The 21,740-nt window shown below is 44.3% G+C and overlaps 1 protein-coding gene across 1 annotated transcript; it reads right to left on the reverse strand.

Annotated features, from left to right (window-relative positions):
- Positions 1 to 6,330: 6,330 nt before the first annotated feature.
- Positions 6,331 to 21,148, reverse strand: FOXJ1 (forkhead box J1). Its single transcript, XM_082213310.1, has 4 exons — positions 21,118 to 21,148; positions 20,065 to 20,242; positions 18,058 to 18,641; positions 6,331 to 10,870 (listed from the first exon to the last, which is right to left on the reverse strand). Exons 3-4 carry the CDS (start codon positions 18,577 to 18,579, stop codon positions 10,052 to 10,054), a joined length of 1,341 nt encoding a protein of 446 aa, XP_082069436.1. The 5' UTR covers positions 18,580 to 18,641; positions 20,065 to 20,242; positions 21,118 to 21,148; the 3' UTR covers positions 6,331 to 10,051.
- Between the last annotated feature and the right edge of the window lie 592 nt (positions 21,149 to 21,740).

The following is a 21,740-nucleotide window of genomic DNA, read 5'->3' on the forward strand; positions in this document are numbered from 1 at the left end:
CCTCAACTGGGGGCTGGGGAGCAAATTGTTCTAACCCGAATCAGCTGCATGACTGTGGAAGAAAAAGAAGCAGCAAGCAGGGTCGATGGCCATTGCACAGTTTGCGTTGCACAATTCTTGTTTGAGCAATGCATTTGCTGTGCTCGCACACACAGGGAAGAAAAAACCCTTCCTTTCTTCCCCGCTTTGGAGAATAGCCCTCAACGCTTTTTGTGAAACTGACTGGCTTAAACAAACAAATAAGATTCCACCACGTTCCCCCCTCCACACACAAAACCCCCTGGCAAGCTCCGCTCGCTCCTCCCCACCCTGGCCTCGCTTGTGGTTTTGCAGTTAGGGAGGGAAGCGCGCCACTTCCCCCGGGAATGGAGCGAGGCCTTGAGGTGCCTGGGTGGGGAAGAGTCCTGCCCACAAGCTTTGGTGTTGGAAAACTCCTGCTTTTAGCAGGCAAGCCCGGGCAGGCCGAGCAGCGAAAGGGCCGTGACCTGCCTTTCTCGGTGTTTCTCCCCCCCCCCTGCTTTTTTCTCTCCCTGAGTACACATAGTGCTTTGTAAGAGGCGCAGTAGTCTCCCCCCCCAAGCTCACGTTGGAGGGCAAAGTTGACAACCCAGGGGGAGAAAGTTTTATTGTCTCGCATTCTTTGCGCTCAATCTCCTCCTTGTTGGCTGCTGGAAAGCGTCAAGCTCTGAGGGAATCGAAGTTTAAAAATAAGAAGGAAAAGAAGAAGGAAAATGGGGGGGGGGGACAAGACCCCCGGCTTCTGCACACCCCCCCCACCTCTCGCCCTGGTTACGCCACCGTTGTTCCCATCTACTCTCCCCGCTACCCCCGTTACAAACGCATCTTGTGGGCTGCTGTTGCACCCAAATGTTTGAAAGCGTGGGGTGGAAAACCACTCAGAAATGTGTTTCGTTTTTAAAACTGGACAAAAGGTGGTGGTTTCTCTCTCTCCACCTCCCACCCCTTTCCTCCAAAGCCTCGTATGGCGATGCGGCTTTTATTTCGCTCTCCCTCCTGGGGTCTGGCTGACACTTTGCTGCTGCAAGAATCGTAGGGGTGGGTGGTTTTTTTTTCATCCGCTTCCACGTTTCCCTTTTATATTTTAAAGGGTTTGCATTTTGCAGGGATGGGGGAGAAGCCGAAGAGAGTGGGCTGGAGGCGGGGGGGTGTGTGTCTTGCTTTTTTTAAAAAAGGCGCTGCTTGGCACAGCTGTTTTTGACAACTGCCCGGGCTAAACAACACGTAACTTGGGAGGCCTGCTGTCCCCCTGACAGACGGATTTGTACTTACTTAAAAGCCGTGGGGGTTGAGCTGGAGCAGCATTGCTGGTGTGGGGAGGTGGTTGACCCGCCGTCAGCCCCACTTTCCCTCCCCATTTAAACATTCCGAAGCTCCTGGTGGCCCCATGGGAGCCAAAATCATACAGGTACCTGGATTTCCCCAACCCCAGCAACTTCAAGGTGATGGAGGGGGTTTTAATAGTGAAAACAGAAGGGGGGGGAGAAGGATGACCACACACAAGGCAATCACAGGTTTCTCTCTTGTAACTGGGTAGTTTGGGCTGCGTACAACAAGGAGAGTTGAAATGTCCTATTGTCGGGGAATTGATGTCCTTTCTACCTCAGTTGATGCCTTTTCTGCATCAGTAGATTTGCTATGGAGCCCCCTGCACAATGTCACACGTGGCCTCTTGGATGCTGGCAAGTGAGATACCCCAGCTGTGGTACATAATAGGAAATAAAACGAAAGGGATCTGAGCATCTCAGAATTCACTCAACGGTAGTGTGGTCCACCATTATTATTATTATTATTATTATTATTATTATTATTATTATTTTAATGATAGTTTGGAAGACTTTTGTTGCAATGCCTCATAGATACTAGTCTCATCTGGTGGGAGTGGGAATATTAAGAGTTGGAAGGGAGAGAAGTTGGGGGTACAGGCAGGTGGCAGGTAAATGGGTGAGGAGGGAGGAGATGCAGGGCCCTTTGCTCATGTACAACAGGAGTGGGGAACCCATTGGACTCCAGCTCCCATCATTCCCAGACAACGTGGCTAATAGGATGGTGCAGAGATGATGGGAACTGTAGTCCAGCAACATCTGGAGGGCCACAAAAAGTTCGGCTAGATAGAGAGGTCAGATTGTTAGGAGTTGAGGCAGGCTGAATCCCTGTGCCCCCTTTTTAATTCTTGGATTATCTAAGCTAGCTTCCTGGTGAGGTGTTGGGACATTAAGCGGAACGAAGGAAGGGGCTCTGTGCGAGATGCCACACCTCCATGCAATAATGATTTTAAAGGTTTTGTGCTTCTCACTAGCTGCCAGTTTCCACTTTCCCTATGGCTGTACCAAAGGTGAAGGTTTCCTGAACCAATGCAACTTCTCTAACATACTCCCTAGCATATGAGACTGCTGAAACTTCCTTTTCAAAAAATAAATGGATGCCTTCTGTTTTGAAGCTACCATACCCCAATGAAGCATGGCGTCCCCTAAGCTCATAATTTTGACCTGGTACCACCCTAAAGCAACCCATTCACCGCATGGCTTGACCAGTGCGTGGCTGGCATTCTTTCCTGTACTGTTCCTCAAGTGCCTTTGTGCCACTCAAAGGTCATTAGTTCACCCTCCCTAACCTTTCATGTTTCCTTCCCCTCTCCTCTTTGCCTCCAACATCTTCACAGAAGCAATTTCTTCTGATCATAATTAGCCTCAAGTGGATTCATCTATTACTGTCTCCTTTGTGTGTGCTTCATTCCCGTGCTTTTCTCAGGGTACCAGGGCCATCTCTTCTCCACACCAGAGCTTTCTAGCTTGGAGTGAGCACAAGATAGTTTCCACTACAGAAATGGACTGAATTTTCTTCATTTCATCAAGTCCCACCCCCACGAGAAGGGGGGGGGTCTTTTTCCAAATTAAAGGCCACATTTCCTTCTGTGCAGCCTTCCAGGAGCCACAGGCCAAGGAGGTACCTGGCCAGAGGTAAAAGTGAGCAAAGGAACTAAATCTCGCCTCTGTACCATAAACTGCTTTCTATACACACATACACACCTCTCTCTATCCTCATCCAGAGGGCATTAGCAGAGCTCAAGGACACATTCCAAAGCAGGGCAGTTGAGGGGGGTGGCTAAGAAGGGGGGTGCAGCTTGGGGAGTGGGGTGTGGAGGGCCACAGTCAGTCCCCAGGCCTGAGGTTCTCTACCCCTGCTCTAGAGTGTGAAGTGCTACCTCAGTCCCTTCTTTGTTCTGTCTGAAAAGGAAAGGATACTAATACACAATACTAATGTACCTTTTCAGCTATGCTAAATGTCTATATCTTGAACCAGTCCCATTTTGCAGGTAAACCTTTATTTGGAACCCCACGGTGCAAAAAGAAGGGGGGATGACTAAGAGCAGGAGCAAAGCACCTCTCTCTCTCTCTCTCTCTCTCTCTCTCTCTCTCTCTAACACACACACACACACACCCATGCTGCTCCTCTCCTCCTGAGTGTCTTTTCCTTGTCTTCACCCTGAGAGATAGCTCACTTGGTAGAGCATGAGACTGTTGGTCTCAGGGTTGTGAGTTCAAGCCCCACGTTGGGTAAAAGATTCTTGCATTGCAGGGAGTTGGACTAGATGGCCCTTGTGGTCCCTTCCAACTCTACACTTCTATGATTCCCAAAGCTGCTTTTTGTCCTGGGCTTGTTAAAGGGTCCGTCAGAGTATGTAACATGCTTCTGCCCGTGATATCTAATGTGATGCTAAAATATAGGGAGCAGCTCATCCTTACCAAAGCAGAGTTTCCAGGCAGCTGGTGGTGCCTGCAAATCCCACTTATAGTAGGGTCCTCTTGAGTTCAAGCTGGGCTGCCAAGGGAAAAAGAATCATTGGCTTTCCTGCTGTCAAAGTGACACCAGGTGATCAACAGGTGGTGGCTCCATCCGCCTGTTGAAGTGAACTTCAGGGGATGGGAAAATTCACCCTTGCCCTGAATCATTGAGGTCCAAAATGCTGCTCACTCCCTGTTTTTGTTCTTGCCTTCAGGTTGCCTAGCATGCCTGGGTCGCTCCTCTGCACTACTGTAGCTCTCTGTCCTTTTGCTGTCAGCTGCTTGTGGAATTACAGCTAAGGCTCCACAAAGGAAGTAGACATTGCAGAGGAGGTTGCCTTGCTGGGAGGATGTGCAGGGAAAGATAAGAAATGAAGTGCTGAGCATCATGTCTCCCTAGTAGAATTCTCACTGGTTATATAACATAGTTCAGGAAAGCCCTTTCCATAATCCCAGGTCTGGTTGCATTATGCATCATTGGTGCATCAAAATGTGAGTGGGAACTGCCCAAAGCCATTTCAGTCCCCAAAGTAGGCCTAAACTAGCTTGAAATGAATCCAGATGATCTGCGGAAGTGTCTGTAGCAAGCTCTGGCCATGTTTTATTGGATGAATTTCAGTTGTTACAGTCTGGAGATGCGAATAATTGTGCTACAATTGTGCTAACTACTATCAAGTTGGCTTGACCTTTGTCTTTCATGGTTAATACAGTGGTACCTCAGGTTACAGACGCTTCAGCTTACAGATACTTCAGCTTACAGACTCCACTAACCCAGAAATAGTACCTCGGGTTAAGAACTTTGCTTCAGGATGAGAACAGAAATCGTGCTACAGCAGCGCGGCGGCAGCGGAAGGCACCATTAGCTAAAGTGGTACCTCAGGTTAAGAACAGTTTCAGGTTAAGAATGGACCTCCAGAACGAATTAAGTTCTTAACCTGAGGTACCACTGTACTATATTAAGCTGAATAGGATCTGGAGCCATGGGGTGGGCAATGCCACTTTACAAGAGAGGGAAGTCTTGAAAGAGCCAGCTTTAAGGATTCATCCGGAAACTTCTTAGCACTATGTTGAATTATACCCAGTCCATCAGTAGTGCTAGAAAGCCCCAGTGTGGACGCAGCCCATTTTCTCTGTTGCGATTTCCATTAAAGCACTTGTGGAATTAACATTTTGCATTGCTACTGAGAATTTGTTTTTCAGAGCTTCTTGGTTGGAAGTTTAGCAAGTTTGACCATAACAGAGGCTTGGAAGTAGTTTGTATTTGTAGTGTGTGCATTTTGAGAGATAGCTCCCACCTTGTTTGTATAGCACAGCCTTTGCCAACCTTGTGGCTTCCAGATGTTTTTGGGCTACAACGCACATCAGCCATAGCCAGGAGCTGCTCAGAGCAGTGGTCTAAAACACATGGAGGGCAGAAGCCTGATGCAGCAAATGAGTTTTGTGAGTAACTTTGTGCCATGTTCCTCCACCTAGATCCTGCGAGCAACAGTAGGCCTGACGTTCCCAGGTTGTCATAAAGGGGGGGGGGGGGAGAGCATAATTTGATTTTTATCTCTGATAGGTTCACCAGGAGGCAAATTGGATTTATTCCATTCTCACAACTTGCCCTTTTGTGCGCAGATGAGTAGTTGGTTCAGCCAGACACATTTGCCTTTCTTGTTAGAACTTCCATCTGCTGATTCTCCTCTAGACTTTGCTATGTTTTCTGAAGCCATTGATCTCTAGAATTACACTGTGCTCCTGAAGCTTCCTGTATAGAGACTGAGACCAGGCTTTCAGCAGTAGGCAGTCCAGAAATTCAAGCCAACTTCCATAGACCTAAACTGATCTGTACCTCTTGAGAAAAGCTTGAACAAATTCACTATTCTAAACGTGCAAGACGAACATGAATTTAAATACCTCCTGATACTGGTCATCCTGATACTGGTCACTGACTGCAATAAAGCGATTTTACTCATTAGGAGAACACTGAAATTAGATTTGCAGCAGTATTAGGTTTTTTAAAAAATAAGTTGAAGTAAAGTCACTGACTGCAACCAGAACCCATTGAAATCAAGGACAAAAATCTCATTGATTTGAATGCTGAATATTACATTTAGGTTGTGAATCTGAGAGTACATATTTACATATTTAGGTTTTTTCAAATATATATCTGTGCTTCAAATGCCAAATCACAAAATACAAAGAGACATAACAAAAATCCATTGGATTTCTATTTAGTCCTATTGATTTTGGTGGAAGAGAGTTAAAGCGCAAACTTAATTCTTTCACTGAACAATAGGATTTTAAAATGCTGAACTCTGTATGCCTCGTGTCCATTGAAACGTGAATTCCAAATCTGAGTGCACTGAATTAAAGTTCCAAATTTTAAATTCAGCAAATCATTCCGTTTTGCCTCAATTACCGGTATTTGTTTCAAAACTGATGCTGAGCACCTGGTCCATTTTGCATGTAAGTCCCCATTCCTTTTAGTTCTGAAATATATGCTCTTCCATAATTTAAAATAAGGGCTTTTCTTTTCCAGTAGTTACCCAAACTAATTTTTATTTTTCAATAAACAAGCAATAAGGAGAGAGAGAGAGACATGTACACATATCTACGGACATGATTAAGGTTTCTAATATTGTTTCCAACAGCAACAGTTCCTAGCTTGCTATTTTTCATTAATCTAAACACACTCCAAAGAAAACCTAGTATTTTAACTCACTGTAAATTAATAACATTTCCAACAGCAAAGGAGTGGATTAGAATCTGAATTGCTCATATTTCAGTTCCATGTCAGTGGTTCCCCTCTTCCCCCATTATATTTAGGTGATCCATATGGTTCCCAGATAACAGTACTCTTCTACACTCCCACTACAAATCAAATAGAGGGCTGAATCCTGCTCAGCTCCAGGAAGCTCAGTTGATTTTTATTAGCAATATTAATACCAGCTGGTCCCAGAATATGAACATACTTTGCCTTCCATTACTTTGCTTTTTCGGGTACTCATATGCCTGTGACTTTTCCAGGTGTGTGTGTGTGTGTGTACCTCCAGAGTAGTCTTCTTACATTGACCTTTGGAGGCAATATATTTTAGACTAGAGATGGCCAGTTTGGGGGGCCATGTGCTTTATCACCCAAGTAATGAAGACTAGGCAGGTGGTGGCAGTTCATCTGTGAATGTCACAAGGCAGAACATTTTTACTACCCAGGAGGCGTGGCTCTGTTACCCTTTAGGAGTCTAGTACTTGGCAGGGTGTAAGCTGTCCATGCTTGGGGGCAGTTTATTTTATCTGGGAATTTATGTCCTACATTCCTGCAGACGCTTCAAGGAATAAATGGTGTCTATCCCCATCCCAAATATGGGACTACCTTGGTGCTGCCCAGAACTCATAAACTCTTGATTACACAAAAAAATTGTATCGGAGGTTGGATGTGTAGTCCACAGGTTGCCCTTTCTAGACTGTGTGCACTCTGCATATCCCAAGATAAAAAAAATAAATTTGGGTCAAGTGCTTGGAAAATATAATGTGCAGCTGATGTGTCTAGAAAGTGTGCAGCAACTCAGAACCAAATGCACATTTACTGCACATAAAAACACCCCAGGCCATTTGGAATGGCCTTCAGTCTTCTGCCTAAAGAGGGATTCAATGGCCTACCTTTGAGGGATGGTGTGAGGATGATTGCAAAGCACACTGAATACTAAAAGTGCTAGGAAATAACAATGCTTCATTGCCGCATCTCTCCTTGCACACTAATGTGAGCACAGGACTAATATTGGGGGCAGAAAGCAAAGAGCTGTGCTTGGATTCTCTGCGGATTCATCTGTGTCCATGATGCGGGTTATGGTTTTTTTTAACTGTGAACAAAGAGAACATAGCATGGGAAGCAGCCATCTCTAGGTGTCAAATTATTGTCCCTGGAAGTCTAGCTCTTTTGTTAAAATAAACTGGTGGGCGGGCAGAATACTCTGATGTGAACAGATGCGGTTCTAAAGAGGCATTTATCGCAGTTCATCATATTTGTCACACAGAAACAGAAAGCCTGCACTTTTCTCCCCAGGTTGTAGCCTTTCCCCACTTAAAAATCATTGGGGCAGACTGATTAAGGGGATGGAAACATTAACATTTCAAAACATAATGCACGTGGGTGTACATTATTCAGGAAGGTGCAGAGAAGTAAAGAAAAAAAGGATTGACGTTTGCTTGATGAACGTTCTGTTTGTTTCTGCGTCTGCTAAATGCAGACAGTAGAGCTTTACCATTCCAGAAAGGTAAATACCTATAAAATATCATCATGTTCCAGACAAGACTGCCAGGTTCCCAGGGGGAATCTCCATAACTATTGGGAATATGCAGAGTTTACTTGAATGCACATAAAGCTTAAGATGACTATTGGCTTAACATTAGCTGTGGGCTAAACACCTAGCTGGGTGGCAACTTCAGTTCTAGGATGGAAGCTAAATAAGAAGGCTAGGGGAAGCTTTCATTTGCAGTTTCTACTGCATATACAGCCTTTGGCCTGTAACCATCCACTTAAGGCTATGGGCACACATACAGTTTGAAATACACAGGGCTTGTTATTCCATAGAGTGCTTTTGTACATAGCACTTTGCCATTGTACATAGCTTTGCACAGCAACGTTGCCTAAAGCGGGAGTTAGTCTCTGTGCTATCTGTACATACAGGTAGGAGGTTTAAGAAGCAGTGAACAGCGATGTTCTCTACTCCCCTCCATTCATGTAGTCTAGTCACACCCCCTAAGCGCTGGAATAAATGGTGCAACACCTCACCGCACTTGCACATGTGTAGTTCCTTCCTCACCTTGAAAAAAATGTGCATTTTTAAAATATGCAGCGGGATGTTGTCGGTATGTACGGCACCTCAAAAGTGCACTTTCATTCAGCACTGAATACAAATTATCACACAGTGTGTACCTACCATGAGTCTAGAGCCACTGATTAACATGCCCATTTGGAGTTTTGTTTTAAACTCTCTCTGGCTAGAGACTCAAATATATGGAGACATTAACTAAAGCAGAGGAATATTTTAGAAGTACCCACCCGGGATCGCTTGGCCAAAAGGAGAGGAAAATAATAGCGCTTCATTACTGATCAGTTGTGTTGGCAACTGATTTGTCAGAGTCTGTCTTTTAATCACACAGATTCCTTCATAGCTTCTGGCTAGGAAAGGGTACGGCACTTTGTTAGTTGTTCAAGACTTTAGAGGGCTTGCCTGCCATGACTTCAAATGTCTAGGCTTTACAGTATACACAGTCAAGATTGCAAAAATGTAAAGAATTTAAGATACAAAAATAAGTAAAAAGGACCGTCTAGAGAATGCCAGGTCCCCATTTGTGGATTTTTAAAAATCCTCTACTGGCAGGAATTCCCACTTGCATATTTTATTACATTTCCCCTCTGTATAACAAATGCTTGATACACTTCAATCTTAATTAACATTATTACAAACAATCCTCATTCCCCACCCCCGCTGTAAATACTCTACTGATTGTGCCCTGTAGCTAAAAATATAGGTTTTGTAATAGATATATAGATATATAGTAGGCTCTCTATTTTATAAGCCTGAAAGATTTTGCCTTGTTGATTCATTTCTGAAAATACAGATGTCGACATCTAAACTAGTCCTAGATAGACTGGTGGCTGAAATTCCTAGAATACAGATGGGAATTGTATTTGCCTGCTACTTAATTGTCCCATGTTTTACCTATAAGAAATTTTCCCTGGGTAGAAACAATGCAAACACACTCACATGAAAGAGAGGGATGGAGGGAGAAGCAAATGGACAAAAGAAGGAAGAGGAAGTTACAGAAATCACAGATCTAACATGTTCTTAGTAACCAGAAAAGGCCAGCTCTTCCATCCTATTCCATTATATTCAAATGTCATGCCCTCCCCTGCAAGGAAGATATGCCCTTTTCAATTCCCTCCACCCCCAAAGTAGAAAAATTCCATATTTCTTTAAAAGAACACAAAAATAAGTACTGTATTATTATTATTTTGTTGTCTTTTGGGGTACAGAGTTCCCCGTGTGTTGCTTTCAGATACATCCTGCCAAATTCTCCAGATCTTTCCCTCCCCACCCCCGACACCTCTGTGATCCACGTGGTCCCAAGAATGAAGATGTCTTGTTTGCTAGAGGATTCTACTGTTAGTGTAAAGTCCTGCAGCACTGGGCCAATCTTGTTCATACAGCAGGTCAACCTGGGATGATCTTGAGCCTTCCAGCCAGGGCTCTTGTCACTCATTAAAGACACCCAGCATTGCTCCAGTCATTCATTTCCGTCTGCAATGAAGGATCGTTGAGTTCAAAGAGCGGGTCTATGTTGACAGAACTCGAGAGGTAATCGTTTCTCCCTTCATCCCAGGGATGCTGGAGGAAAGAAGTGGCAATGAAGGTCTCGTCAAAGTCCAAGCTGTTCTGGTTGGATTCGGTTAGGATGTAATCCTGCCTGGCAGGGCACCACTCCTGTGGGCAGTCAATATGTCTTCCATGCACAGTCAAGTCTACATCCCTGGTTATTGGGCTGATAGGAGGAGTGATCTCCAGATCCTCGAAGGTGGAGAAGTCACCATTTAAGGTGGTGTCGAAGATAGCTTCCCAGTCAAAGTCACCTTTCAGAGACCCAAGCTCTGTCTGCTCTTCCTGAGTAAGCAGGGGGGAGCTGGAGAGACGGGCTGTCTTGCACATTCGCTTGGGGAGTGGCTGCTTGCGTTTATGGCTCATTTTCCCATCTGCCGGGTTCCAGTTCTGGTCGCCGGTGGCTTCTTCAAACTCTTTGAGCAGCTGCTGAGACTCCATGTTGATTTTCAGGATGCTGTTGTTTTTCCAAGATGCCACCGCCTGGTGAGCCAATGAACTGGAGCCAGCTTCCTGCTGGAGTCTTCCGGTGAAAGCTGGGTGGATTTGCACGGGGGGCATCCTGCGCTTCTTGAACGCTCCGTTCATCAGCCTGTCTGCATACTGGGGGTCGATCTTCCAGAACCCACCTTTCCCTGGTTCGTCCTTCTCTCGTGGCACCTTGATGAAGCACTTGTTCAAGGACAGGTTGTGCCTAATGGAGTTCTGAAACCAGAATTAAACAAAACGGAGTTTTAATATAAGCAACTGCAAACATAAACCCACACTGAAGTGAATACAATGAAGGCGGCTGAATCAGCTGTAAGTGTGAAGGTCTTTTCAGCAAGGAAGAAGGCTGAAGCGGCTTGCCACGGTGAAACTGAATCTGGAATAGAGTGATGCTTAAATGAGCCACATGGCCAGGCATATTTCTACCGATAAATGACCATCCTCGTTCCTATACAACTTTGAAATATATGGATTCATGCCTCAACTCCCATCACGATATTTTAACCATCGTGATCAACCAAGAACGTCAGATCATGTCACATTAAATTCATACAAGAGTGACATGAACCAGAATATTTACTGGAAGTATTTTGTACGAACCTTCATTTGAGATGGCCTATGGATGCCAATGGCAAGTGTGGGGAGATGAGGGGTGTTAGTACCCTGTCTGCTTTTTCTAGTGCATGCATTGCATAGTGTTAGGGCACATTCAACACACATAACTTCCCAGGAAGAATCCTGGGAACTGCAGTTAAGGGTGCTGGGAATTGTAGCTCTGTAAGGGGGAAACTACAGTTCCTGGGACTTTTGGGGAAGCCGTGTGTTAGATGTACTTTAAATGTAGGGTATGGATCTGCCCTTAGTTTCAAGGTTTGATTCTGTTAAAATGTTCTAAGTTGCCCTGAGCTTTCAGGAAAAGATCTTATGTGTCTATATTACAAGTTTAAACGACTTTCAAAGCACACCCTGACTTTCAAATTGCTGTTCTGTGCAGAAGTCTCTAAGAAATAATTCTCAGCACTCTTGCAAAGCTTCAATTTCCAAGGTGTTGTCAAGGAAGTCAAGAAGAGAGCTAAATGAGATTAAATCTGTTTAAATCTGTACTTAAAACTTTTCATAAATAATAATACTTAAAACGTGAAAAGGGTCTTTCATCTCCCTCATAGTACACAGACACTTGTTCTCTTATTGACACACCTTTTCTAGTCTGCTGCCCTCCTTCCGTCACTCCTTTAAATAACAAACATGCCAGCAGAAGTGGAGCCAAGACTGAGCCACCGAGAAACTAGAGTAATTAGGGGAAATCCCAAAATTTACAGAAGTACAAAACATCCTTAAAAACAACTGATGTGGCTAAAAAAGAGAGATGATACTCAGTAACCACAAAAAAAAAAATAGTTTCAGCTGGAAAAGAAAACCAGAAAACCATGGTGGAGTAGCCTGAAGACAGATATGGATGGATATACAAGATCCAGTCCAGTGCTGGCACGAGAAAAAAATATGGGTGGTGGAAGAGAAAGTGCAAAGAGAGTTTTGATGGAGGCATATGTGGAAGATTAAGAGGAAAATAGACCTCTGGAAATAAGGCACCTCAACAATCTCTGCAGGTGGAGGGCAAAGAAAGAGAAGTAATTTTTAAGCAACCACATGCCCAGCCTTGCTGTCCTTTAGTGATGTTTAAGGAAAGACATTTATATTCCCCCAAGCTCCAGCTCATTCAGAATTACTGGAGGGGGAGAACACCTTAATATAAGAAAAAGCTAATGCAGATGCCCTCCATTTATCCTGAGTGTCAGTCATCATAAGATCAAGTGTCTCCTTTAATATGCCAACAACAACAACAACAACACCCTGCCCATCTGGCTGGGTTTCCCCAGCCCCAGTTACAATGAATAGTTTCTTTCAATCTAAAAGACTGCATATTAGGTCTGAACCAGAACAGACTGTAATGCAGTGAAATAGTGTAGTAGAAATAGCGCCTTTCCCCCTTCCATGGTGCTAGAAGAGACAGTTTCTGTTTCACTGGTTATGGTCAGAAGTGTTCACAGCAACTTTCTGAACAGTGAGATGAAGATCACCATCTCACACCCTCAAAATCAGATGAGAACCTCCTCCCTCAATGTTCAGGAGACCAGAAAGGTAAGCCAGACATTTTATGACCCTCATAGTTGGGTTGTTTTTTAAAACCCATGCTAGCCAGAAAACTGATTTTGGCCTGGCTGATGTGTCACTTTAAAAACCTAGAGTTTAAAAATGAACATGCAAGGTACTTGAGGCACTGTTAACATCTCAGCTGCTTTGCTCTTCCTCTGTTCATGCCAGGCTGCTAGGATTATGTCTAAACCTGGGCTCATTTTTTCTCTCCCTCCAAACAAACCATAAACTGTAAATTACCCAAGTTTGTTCTTGGCTTCTGGCTTGCTTGCACAAAACAAGCAGTGAGCTCAGGTTCTTAAGTGTCACTAATCCAAACCATGGTTTCATTCCTGGCAGGAGTAGGGGAGGAATGAAGCAGTGGCGGTTTTTGCTCTGTGCACCAGCACATTGCAGGTTCACCTTTTAAAGCACAGCTAAGCTTCAAATGATGTGTGAACCAACATGTATGATGCTCAAGGATTATCCCATAAACCACAGCTACCATGGTACACTACGGTGCTAAATATGACGACACTGTGAAAGAACCACTTCATTTGACAGAAATGGAAAAGGGGACACAACATAACTCCCCCCCCCCCTTGCTCTGCACACTCACTGGCCTCCTTGGTATGGATTGCTTATATTTATACACACCCATGTGAGAAACACATTTGCGCACCCATGGAACATCCTTTGGTTGGAATGGACTTCATATGAAATCACCCTCTGAATCATCATAAAAAGGAAAAGAAAAATCAGAAAAGCTCTAGAAAAAAATAGCAACAAAGAGATAAATAAAAAGAAGGGACATTTACTGTTCCCATAGAGCTACTCCTCAGAAGAATGAATGTGCGTGTCTGGAGTGATGTGCACAATCAGAAAGGAAACTCTGTTATTGGGTAAATAACACCCTCTTATAGAGCACAAAGCCAGGAGGGTGTTAAGAGATTGGATATGGTAAAGGATTGTGTGCAAGAGTTTTTCATTCTTTTTTTTTCTTTTAAAAAAAATGTTGCCTGGATATCTTTATGCTTATTCATCCATAATCCGTATTGCCAAAGAGCAAAAGCAAGGCTTGAATGCCTGGAGGGCTAAATAATAATAAGAAGCTATTCCTCTAGGCTGAAACTCCCTGGGCATCTTGGCTCCTTTCCAAAGCACACAGCTCCCACAGGAATCTCTCCCCATCCCCCCACCCCCCTGCTTATGGGTGGCATGACATTTTGACTTTGTGTCTGCACTTACAGGAACTGGGGTTGACGAGGCGGGTGAGAACATGGGCACGATGGGAGAAAGGGGAAAGAAAGAAAGAAAGAAAGAAAGAAAGAAAGAAAGAAAGAAAGAAAGAAAGAAAGAAATTCCTGTGAACGCGCTGGTCTCCGATGAGTCAGAATTTACTGTTTAATGAAATTTTACAAGGGTCAGAGAATAACCCTCTCCCCTGCTAGAGTCAGTTTAAATCTGCTGGGCTTGCCTACAAGCTGATTATTACCCAGCTAGTTAGCATATTTATCATTCTTCCCTGCAAGGATCCATCAAACCACCTGCATCACGACAAAGAGGGAGTGAATACTGGGGTTTTGTTTTTTTTAAAGGGGGAAAGAAAGAACAGGAAAGTTTGCATCAACCACATCAATATGCAAGGGTTTTTCTTTCTTTCTGTTTGTACTTATTAATGCCCATGTTGTTGTTAATTCTGTAAAACATAAAATGTCCCAATCTCATAGGAAACCTAATGGATTTAGTTTTGGTCAATACCTTTATTAGGATTTAGGACCACTAGAATGTCAGAAAATAGTGAGCAAGCTTTTGAGTTCTCCAGAAGTCTTCATCAGGCTAGATGTTACTACTTGTTTTATGCATTGTGACCATGGTAGGAATCAGAAACATCCACTACACTGAGCAGCGTTATTGTGGTGACTGCAAGCAATAGTGTTTTGGCACATCAAGAGACCTGGTTGTGATACAGTCTACTAGGAGGATTGGAAACAAGCTTAGCAGTGTGTAGTGGCAGCCTTTTGACAGGTGATGGAATGACAATAACACTGTACTATGTTATGTCATCACCACCATATCCAAACACCTAGAATCTAACTCATTCACTAATCACTTAGGATGGAGAGGAAACCCTTTGTTTCACCTTAAGCAGGGGTGCCAACTTCAATAAAATACTGGAGGGCCCAGATAAGCCCCACCCCTCGTAATTGATCACATGACACGGTGCACGCACACCATTTGAATAGCAATGCCCATCAACTTAGTGGGGGGATGGTCCCCTCAATTTTGGGTGTGTGTGAATTCCCTTCAGCCCCTAGGAGTTAGCTCTTATGATCTTAAGAACGATGTGGCAAGGAACATCTCAAGAGGGTTTCCCTCAAGGATTCAACACTAAAACTACCCATGAATATCAAACTGTCACATCAATTGTCAGAAATGAATGACATGTACTCATCATTTTCCTTTGACTGAGATGATGATGCTTGTTATTATTTTTAGAAAACAGTGCTTCGAGGGCAGAAGGGAAAGTCCAAGGTATAGAATTAAGAGTGGATGCTTGAAATATGCTGACTTTTGGGTCTCTGTCTATTGGTGTGGAGTTACAGATTCACTGCTTACCAGGACTATTTGAAGGACATAAAAAAATTACAAGCCATATAGATGCAACAGTAATAGAGTCCAGTAAGTACCTTATAAAGACCTGGTGAATGAATTTTATTTGGATTTTCTGAAAGGCAAAACTTTCCCTCTTTTTTCCTACCCAAACTTTTACTTGTCCAGCCTAATATTTTTAAACCTCAAAGAGCCAAAGACACAAATGAGTCTACCACGTATCACAGACATTGGGAATTGAAAGAGGTGGTGCTCAAGAACAGACATTCTTCCTTACACTGTGGTGCTTGCTAGGGGAGGGAGAGAGCCTCAACATGCAATATTTCAATATTGTTGTTAACATGGTAACAAAAGTGAATTTATTCTCATTACAGGCCACAGCCTTCATTGCAGGCTGATGTCTTATGTCCAAGGCTGTTCAGCTGGTGGTCATGAGACTTTGGCTCTTCATATGCTGTTATTGGATTTCAACTCTCATTACCCTCAGCCAGCATGGCCACTGATCAAGGATGATGAGAATTGTAGTCTAGCAACATCTTGCAGGTTACTTACACCTCTCCAAGAGCTTAGTGAAAAGTTATAATATTTCTGTCTTTGACCATTTGAGACACTGTATACTTCTGATCCAATATCCCAGCCATTCTACACTTAGATGCACCTCTTTCCTAATAACCTCTCTCAAATCTTTATTTTTCCTTCTTTCAAATGCTTCTCCACAGTCAATATTGGAAAGCATCAGGTCACGTGGAAAAGACACATCAATTTCTTTGGTTTCCTCCTCAATGGATCAAAGGGTGGGATTGGGGGGAAAGAAATTTATACCCCTGACTTTTTCTCCTCTTTCTCCCTAGAAGTGTGTGAAGCAGTTGCTTGTTTTAAATGCTCTCCAGGCATGACGCAAATCGGCCAAGTATCTCCTACTTGTGTGGCCAACTAAATTTTGGATACGAGAAGTTAAGCTTCCAGATATTGAATATGGAATATAGTTCCATATTCAAAGAGCTGGTTTCCAAAGCCCTCCTAACAAGATTGTTTCCACTGAAATCTGGGGGGAAAACAGACATTTCAGGGTGGAGCATTAAGACTTACAGCAAAGTGCAAGGCTTCTTCTTGGGTATATTCAAAATAAAATTTATTTTAAAAACCCAGGTATCCTGAGAGCATTTGTTGTGGCTATTTTTTCTACCTCGTTGTAACCAGAAATATAAACACTTGTGGGGAATAATCACATGTTATCTGCAATGAAGGATGGAGTGGGGTTGACTGCCCCCTGCCCTCTCTAAATGGTTCCCCTGCCTCCCAGTTGTGCATTTAATTGACTCCAAATGCCCATTTATGACTGATTGGATTAGCAGCATTAAGCATCCAATGAAAGATTGGAGGAGAATCACCTCTAGGCAACGCAACCCGCCTCTTGGCTCCTACTCTTGCCATCTTTATTTTTCTTTCGCCCTCCACCTGTTTCCTTCTCTCTTCCCCTTCACTGCCCCTCTGTTGTTTTTCTGTACTTTCTATGGCACTTCCTTTACGCTTGTTGGAGCCTCAAAAAAAAGAAAAAAGGACATTCTCTCAATCATCCACAGTATTTGTTAGATAATTGCTACCTTCAAAAGGAGAAAATGCCTGTTTACATTGCTCTGCTTTCTCATTTACCACAACTTCTGTGTGCTACTAAGTGCTTATTCCAGGCAAAACACCTTGATAGGAAACATACCAAGCAACAGTAATTGCACTCTAGGGAGAAGGAAGCACAGAAAGGAGCTGCAGCATGAATACTACAAACACTTGGTCGCTTTCTATTGTCATAGGAGGTTGACAGGAGATCTGTTCCTCATCTTGTGGCAAGAGGGTCTTACAGCCACCTGACCACAGACATAGCTGGTTCTCCTGTAAGGTGGCACAGCTGACAGTGATGGAACCTTACATTATGTATGTATGATGAAAGATGATCCAGGAAAAAGGGTGCTAGTGTCTAAATTTGCACACCCACCATACATTTAAAGCACATAACCACCACCACCCCTTATAATCTTGGGAACTGCAGTTTGTTATAGCTGCTGGGGATTGCAGTTCTGTTGGGGTAAGCTACAGTTCCCAGGATTTATTTGGTTTGCAAATGCTTTGAATGTGCTCAAAAGGTATGGTGTGGGTCCAGCCCCGGGTTCCAAACCTAACTCTACTTAGCTGGGAGTAAGTCCCATCAGGTAAGTCCCTGGTGTGCTCTGGTCCAGGGGGTCACGAAGAGTCGGACATGACTAAATGACTAAACAACAACAAGTCCCATCAAATTCTATATGGACATGATTAGGACTGTGTTGTGTGTTAAGAATGTAGGGAGCTGTTTGCTGCTCTAAGCATGGCCATTTTTAAGGATTCTGGTCAAGTAGTTTAGATTTCCTTCATCAGCATATTAGGTGTACACAACACTTGGCTCACATGGAAATCATGAGAATTTAAATAGTGGTGAAACAGTTTCACTGTCCCATAATGCAAGTCATAGAAGCATCAAGGCTGATTTGGGAGGATGGCTGGTCATGAACCGCAGTGGATAGCCAACAGAAAACATGGAGACAGTAGCAAGTGCGCTATAACCTCACCCACATGACTGGGTAGCCAAAATGCAGAGAGGTATGGGCTGTCCCATCCTAGGCACTTACCTGCCATGTGGGGTCTGCATGGCGGAAATAGCAGAAATTATCTGTAATCCATTTATAGATGTCTGAGAGGGTGATTTTGGTTTTCTTGCTCGCTTCCATCGCCATGCAGATGAGCGTGGCATAGGAGTAAGGCGGCTTTACATGGGGATTAGTCTTGTAATCTATGTCTTCCAATGGCTGGCCTTGCAGGTGTGCAGTCCTGGATGTGGAAGAGGAGATTGGCTTGCCAGGGGTATGGGGCATCCCCATGCAAGCCGGGTCACCAGCTAGAGGGGAACACGGTGCAGCAGAGCCAGGGATCTTGTGATAGCCGTGAGGATCTGTGCTGCAAGGGGAAGAGCTTGCCTTGCCCATGTTGGCGTTGATGATGGAGAATTCTTGAAGCCACTGTAGGCTGGTCAAGCTGTCGTCCAGGTTGCTTGAATCCGCCATGCTGCTTTCCTGGCCTTTCTCTTCTTCAGACTGCACGTTCAGCCAGCTGTCAGTCATGTCAGGGGAAGCCAAAACAGGCAAGTCCAACATTCAGGAATTGTGGGAGAGCAGGAAGGGGGAAGAAGGGGGAAGGGCAGGGGGGGGTGACAATCCTGCAACAATAACACGAAGAAGTTCAAAGCCCCTAACAAATAGGCGGCTCACAAACAAACACTTGAGCAGGTTGTTTTCTAGCCAGACACTCTAAAAGCACTGGAGCCAAATATACCCTTGAGGTAATCCCAGAGAATTGAGCCATCCCTGGGTGTAGGATCCCCTTCTCAAACCAGTCTACTTAACTAGCCTGCTTTATGCAGACCACAGCCTAAGATGGGTGGAATTCACCCAAATGCCCCCTTTTTTCTTTGGTGGCAAGATTTTTCACAAAACTGCCAAGAATCTAAGTAGCATTTGTTCCTATTGAAACACTTAAAACCCAGCTAGAAACAAGCAACTGAAATGAACATGATAGTATCTCCTTCTAGGTAAATAACAATTTCTTCAGCTTCATAAATGCTTCAGCTTACAAACCTGACAGTCCCTAACCCTTTTACACATTCCATCTTAGTGATTTGAAGTAGCCTCTGTTTTAAATCTATCATTGATTCCTCACTCAATGCACAAAACCCATCAGTTTTTGTTTTTGTTTTCTTCAACATTAGAGGTATGAATACTGCCATAAAAATGGTTAAGATGGTGGGAGTTTCATGCCATTCCATAATGCCTAGAATTTCCAAGGCTATCTTGGGGATAAAAGTGATTCAATTTTTTTAAAAAAGGAACATTTACTTCCAGCAACACAATCCATAAGTTGAAGCACTTTCATTAAGGCAAGTGGCACCCCAGTGCCAAACACATTATGTGATGTATATCCCATTGATTTCAATGGAACCTACCTTCAGGTAATGGGCTTAGGGTTGCAAATTGCTCCCATTGATTCGGCAGGGAGCTAAATCAGTTTAAACCTGACTTCTTCAGCTCAGCTGGTTCATAGAGCAGAGGGTAAAATCACACTTAGGCTGCTCAAGGCTATAATCCTGTACCCAGAGAGCAAGCCCCATTTACCTCAATGGGGCTTAATGCCCAGTATATTATTCATAGGACTGGGCTGCTTTGAAATCCTATGAATCTTGTATGCCGCATATGTAAGCATAACAAGACGGCATTTAGGTTGGAGAAACAGAAGAAGAGTGGCTGAGTACCTGTATTTAAGCTTTACTCCCTCTGAACTAGTACATGAAGATTCATGCCAACCATCTTCACATGAAAAACACAGAATTCAACCAAGCCCCCAAATGTATTATACAGAAGGCTCTTACCATGGATTATTTCTTCCCCTTTTAAATGAAAGTGTTGTTACATTTGCGTTGATGGATTCATGAGAGGGTCCCTCTGCATTCACGTCTGGCCAGAACCATAAAATAAAAAAATTGTGTGCTGGGGGGATTCCAGCCTCCCCAGGATAACGTGGCGGAGAAATAAAGCTGGCCTGCCCTCCCCGCCTTGTTAAGAAACAAATAATTCCGTTTATCTTACCTGTTCCTACGAAGGAATCCCACTACCGCCAAGTGTTTACTACTAAGCGCCGAATATTCAGTGGGGTGAAGTGTGTGGCGGTGGGGGCCGGGTAGGGAAATAGGGTAGATTTCTGCTGCTCTCCCGTTGGATGAATTATTACGCCCCTCGCTGCCAGAGCCCTTTTATTCCGGAGCCGCTGTGATTTGTAAGCAACAGAATGACTGTCAATAAGTAGCTGCTCCGAAAGGCTTCTCTGGATGCTATGGAGACGCTCCGCCCCTATAAACAGCTTCTGCCCCTCTCATTGGTCCTCGGGTCTCCATGGAGAGCGCAATCACTTGACAGGGTTTCTCTCTCTGCGGTTCTGCTACTTTGCACAAACTTTGTTTTGCCCCCCATCCATCTCTCTCCCCTCCACATCGCGCCCCCCTCCCACCTGCTTCATTTGCCACCAGTTAATTTTTAGTCACGGATCCTGGCTGCCGTGGTGGGGAAAGAGAAGCTTATGAAACCTTTAAAATGCTTTTAAATATCTGACGAAGCGCGATCGCACGCATTTATTTATTTTTAAATAAAAAATAAACGACCCGGCGAGGGGGTGGGGGGTTTCCTTTTCAAAAGCGCGTGCTTGTGTGTGCGCGAGCCCCCCGTCGGCTGCTTTGCTTGTTAAGGGTGGCTCGGTTGGTATGTGGCCACTGCGCACACAGAGGGGTGGGCGCTTGGGAATTATTTGCTGTGAGTTTCATTAAGAGAAATTAAAGTCCACTTGAAACAGCTCCCAGATGCCCATTATTCTTCGGGATACTAAAGGAAAGCTGGAGGTGTAGGGGGAGAGAGAGAGAGAGAGAGAGAGATCCCCTCTGCCAAGAACAAACAACCCAGCAACCAGAAAGATTCCAGGCCTTGGAAAGAAAGGGAACGATTTCAACCGCCTGCTCCTTCCTTTCACTGGGGCAATTTCCCCCCTTCATCTCTTTAGCTTGGCGTTGCTTTTGTCCACTCTGATCAGCAGGGCAGGGCAGTTGCTGACTCTCCCCCCCCCCTTCAACCCCCCAATCGACCAGGCATTACTTCTGCTTTGAAGTTATATTTGATAGAAAACGATGAAGAGTCATTGCTTGCAGTTGCAGGGGTGCGGAGGAGGAGAGGGCATTCATGTGCAAAGGTCTTGGCTCTCCTTGAACCTTGGCCATGGCTGAATTAATAGTTAGCCTTTCATGATGCTAAGAAATTCCGGGGGCCAAATTGACCCCACGTGCAGTTTGGGCCCAGAGAAGGCAGCCGGCATGGCATTTCCCCTCTGCTTACCTGCTTCAGTTCTGAGAAGTTTACCTTCTCCCCTTGACCTTTGTGTAACCCGAAGTAATTAGATGAAAGGGGATAGGGGGGAAAATATTGTGTGTGTCGGAGAACTGCAGACCCTGCATCAAAAAGGTTGCTGGATGTGCCCCCCTCTTTAATTAAGAGGCTACAGCCGCCGCCCTATATAATAGGATGCCCCCTCCCTTCTTTCAGAAAAAAGGGATGGTTGAAATGGATATTAGGTATTTATTACATGTTCATGCTGTTCTTCCTCCAAAGAGTCCATGTCTCTTTATTCTTACAGGCCTGTGAGGTGGGCAAGGCTGAGAAGTACTAATGAACTCAAGGGGAGCTTTATGGCTGAAGTGCCATTTTACCATTCTGCCTACAAT

The sequence above is a fragment of the Podarcis vaucheri genome (assembly GCF_965113315.1).
Source record: "Podarcis vaucheri genome assembly, chromosome: 2".
NCBI lineage: Eukaryota > Metazoa > Chordata > Lepidosauria > Squamata > Lacertidae > Podarcis > Podarcis vaucheri.

Excerpts from the sequence above, each read along its gene's own strand:
- FOXJ1 (XM_082213310.1), bottom strand. The coding sequence starts at position 18,579 with ATGTTGGACTTGCCTGTTTTGGCTTCCCCTGACATGACTGACAGCTGG. Across the intron at positions 10,871-18,057 it reads ATGCAGACCCCACATGGCAG|AACTCCATTAGGCACAACCT; the intron begins GTAAGTGCCTAG and ends TTCTGGTTTCAG.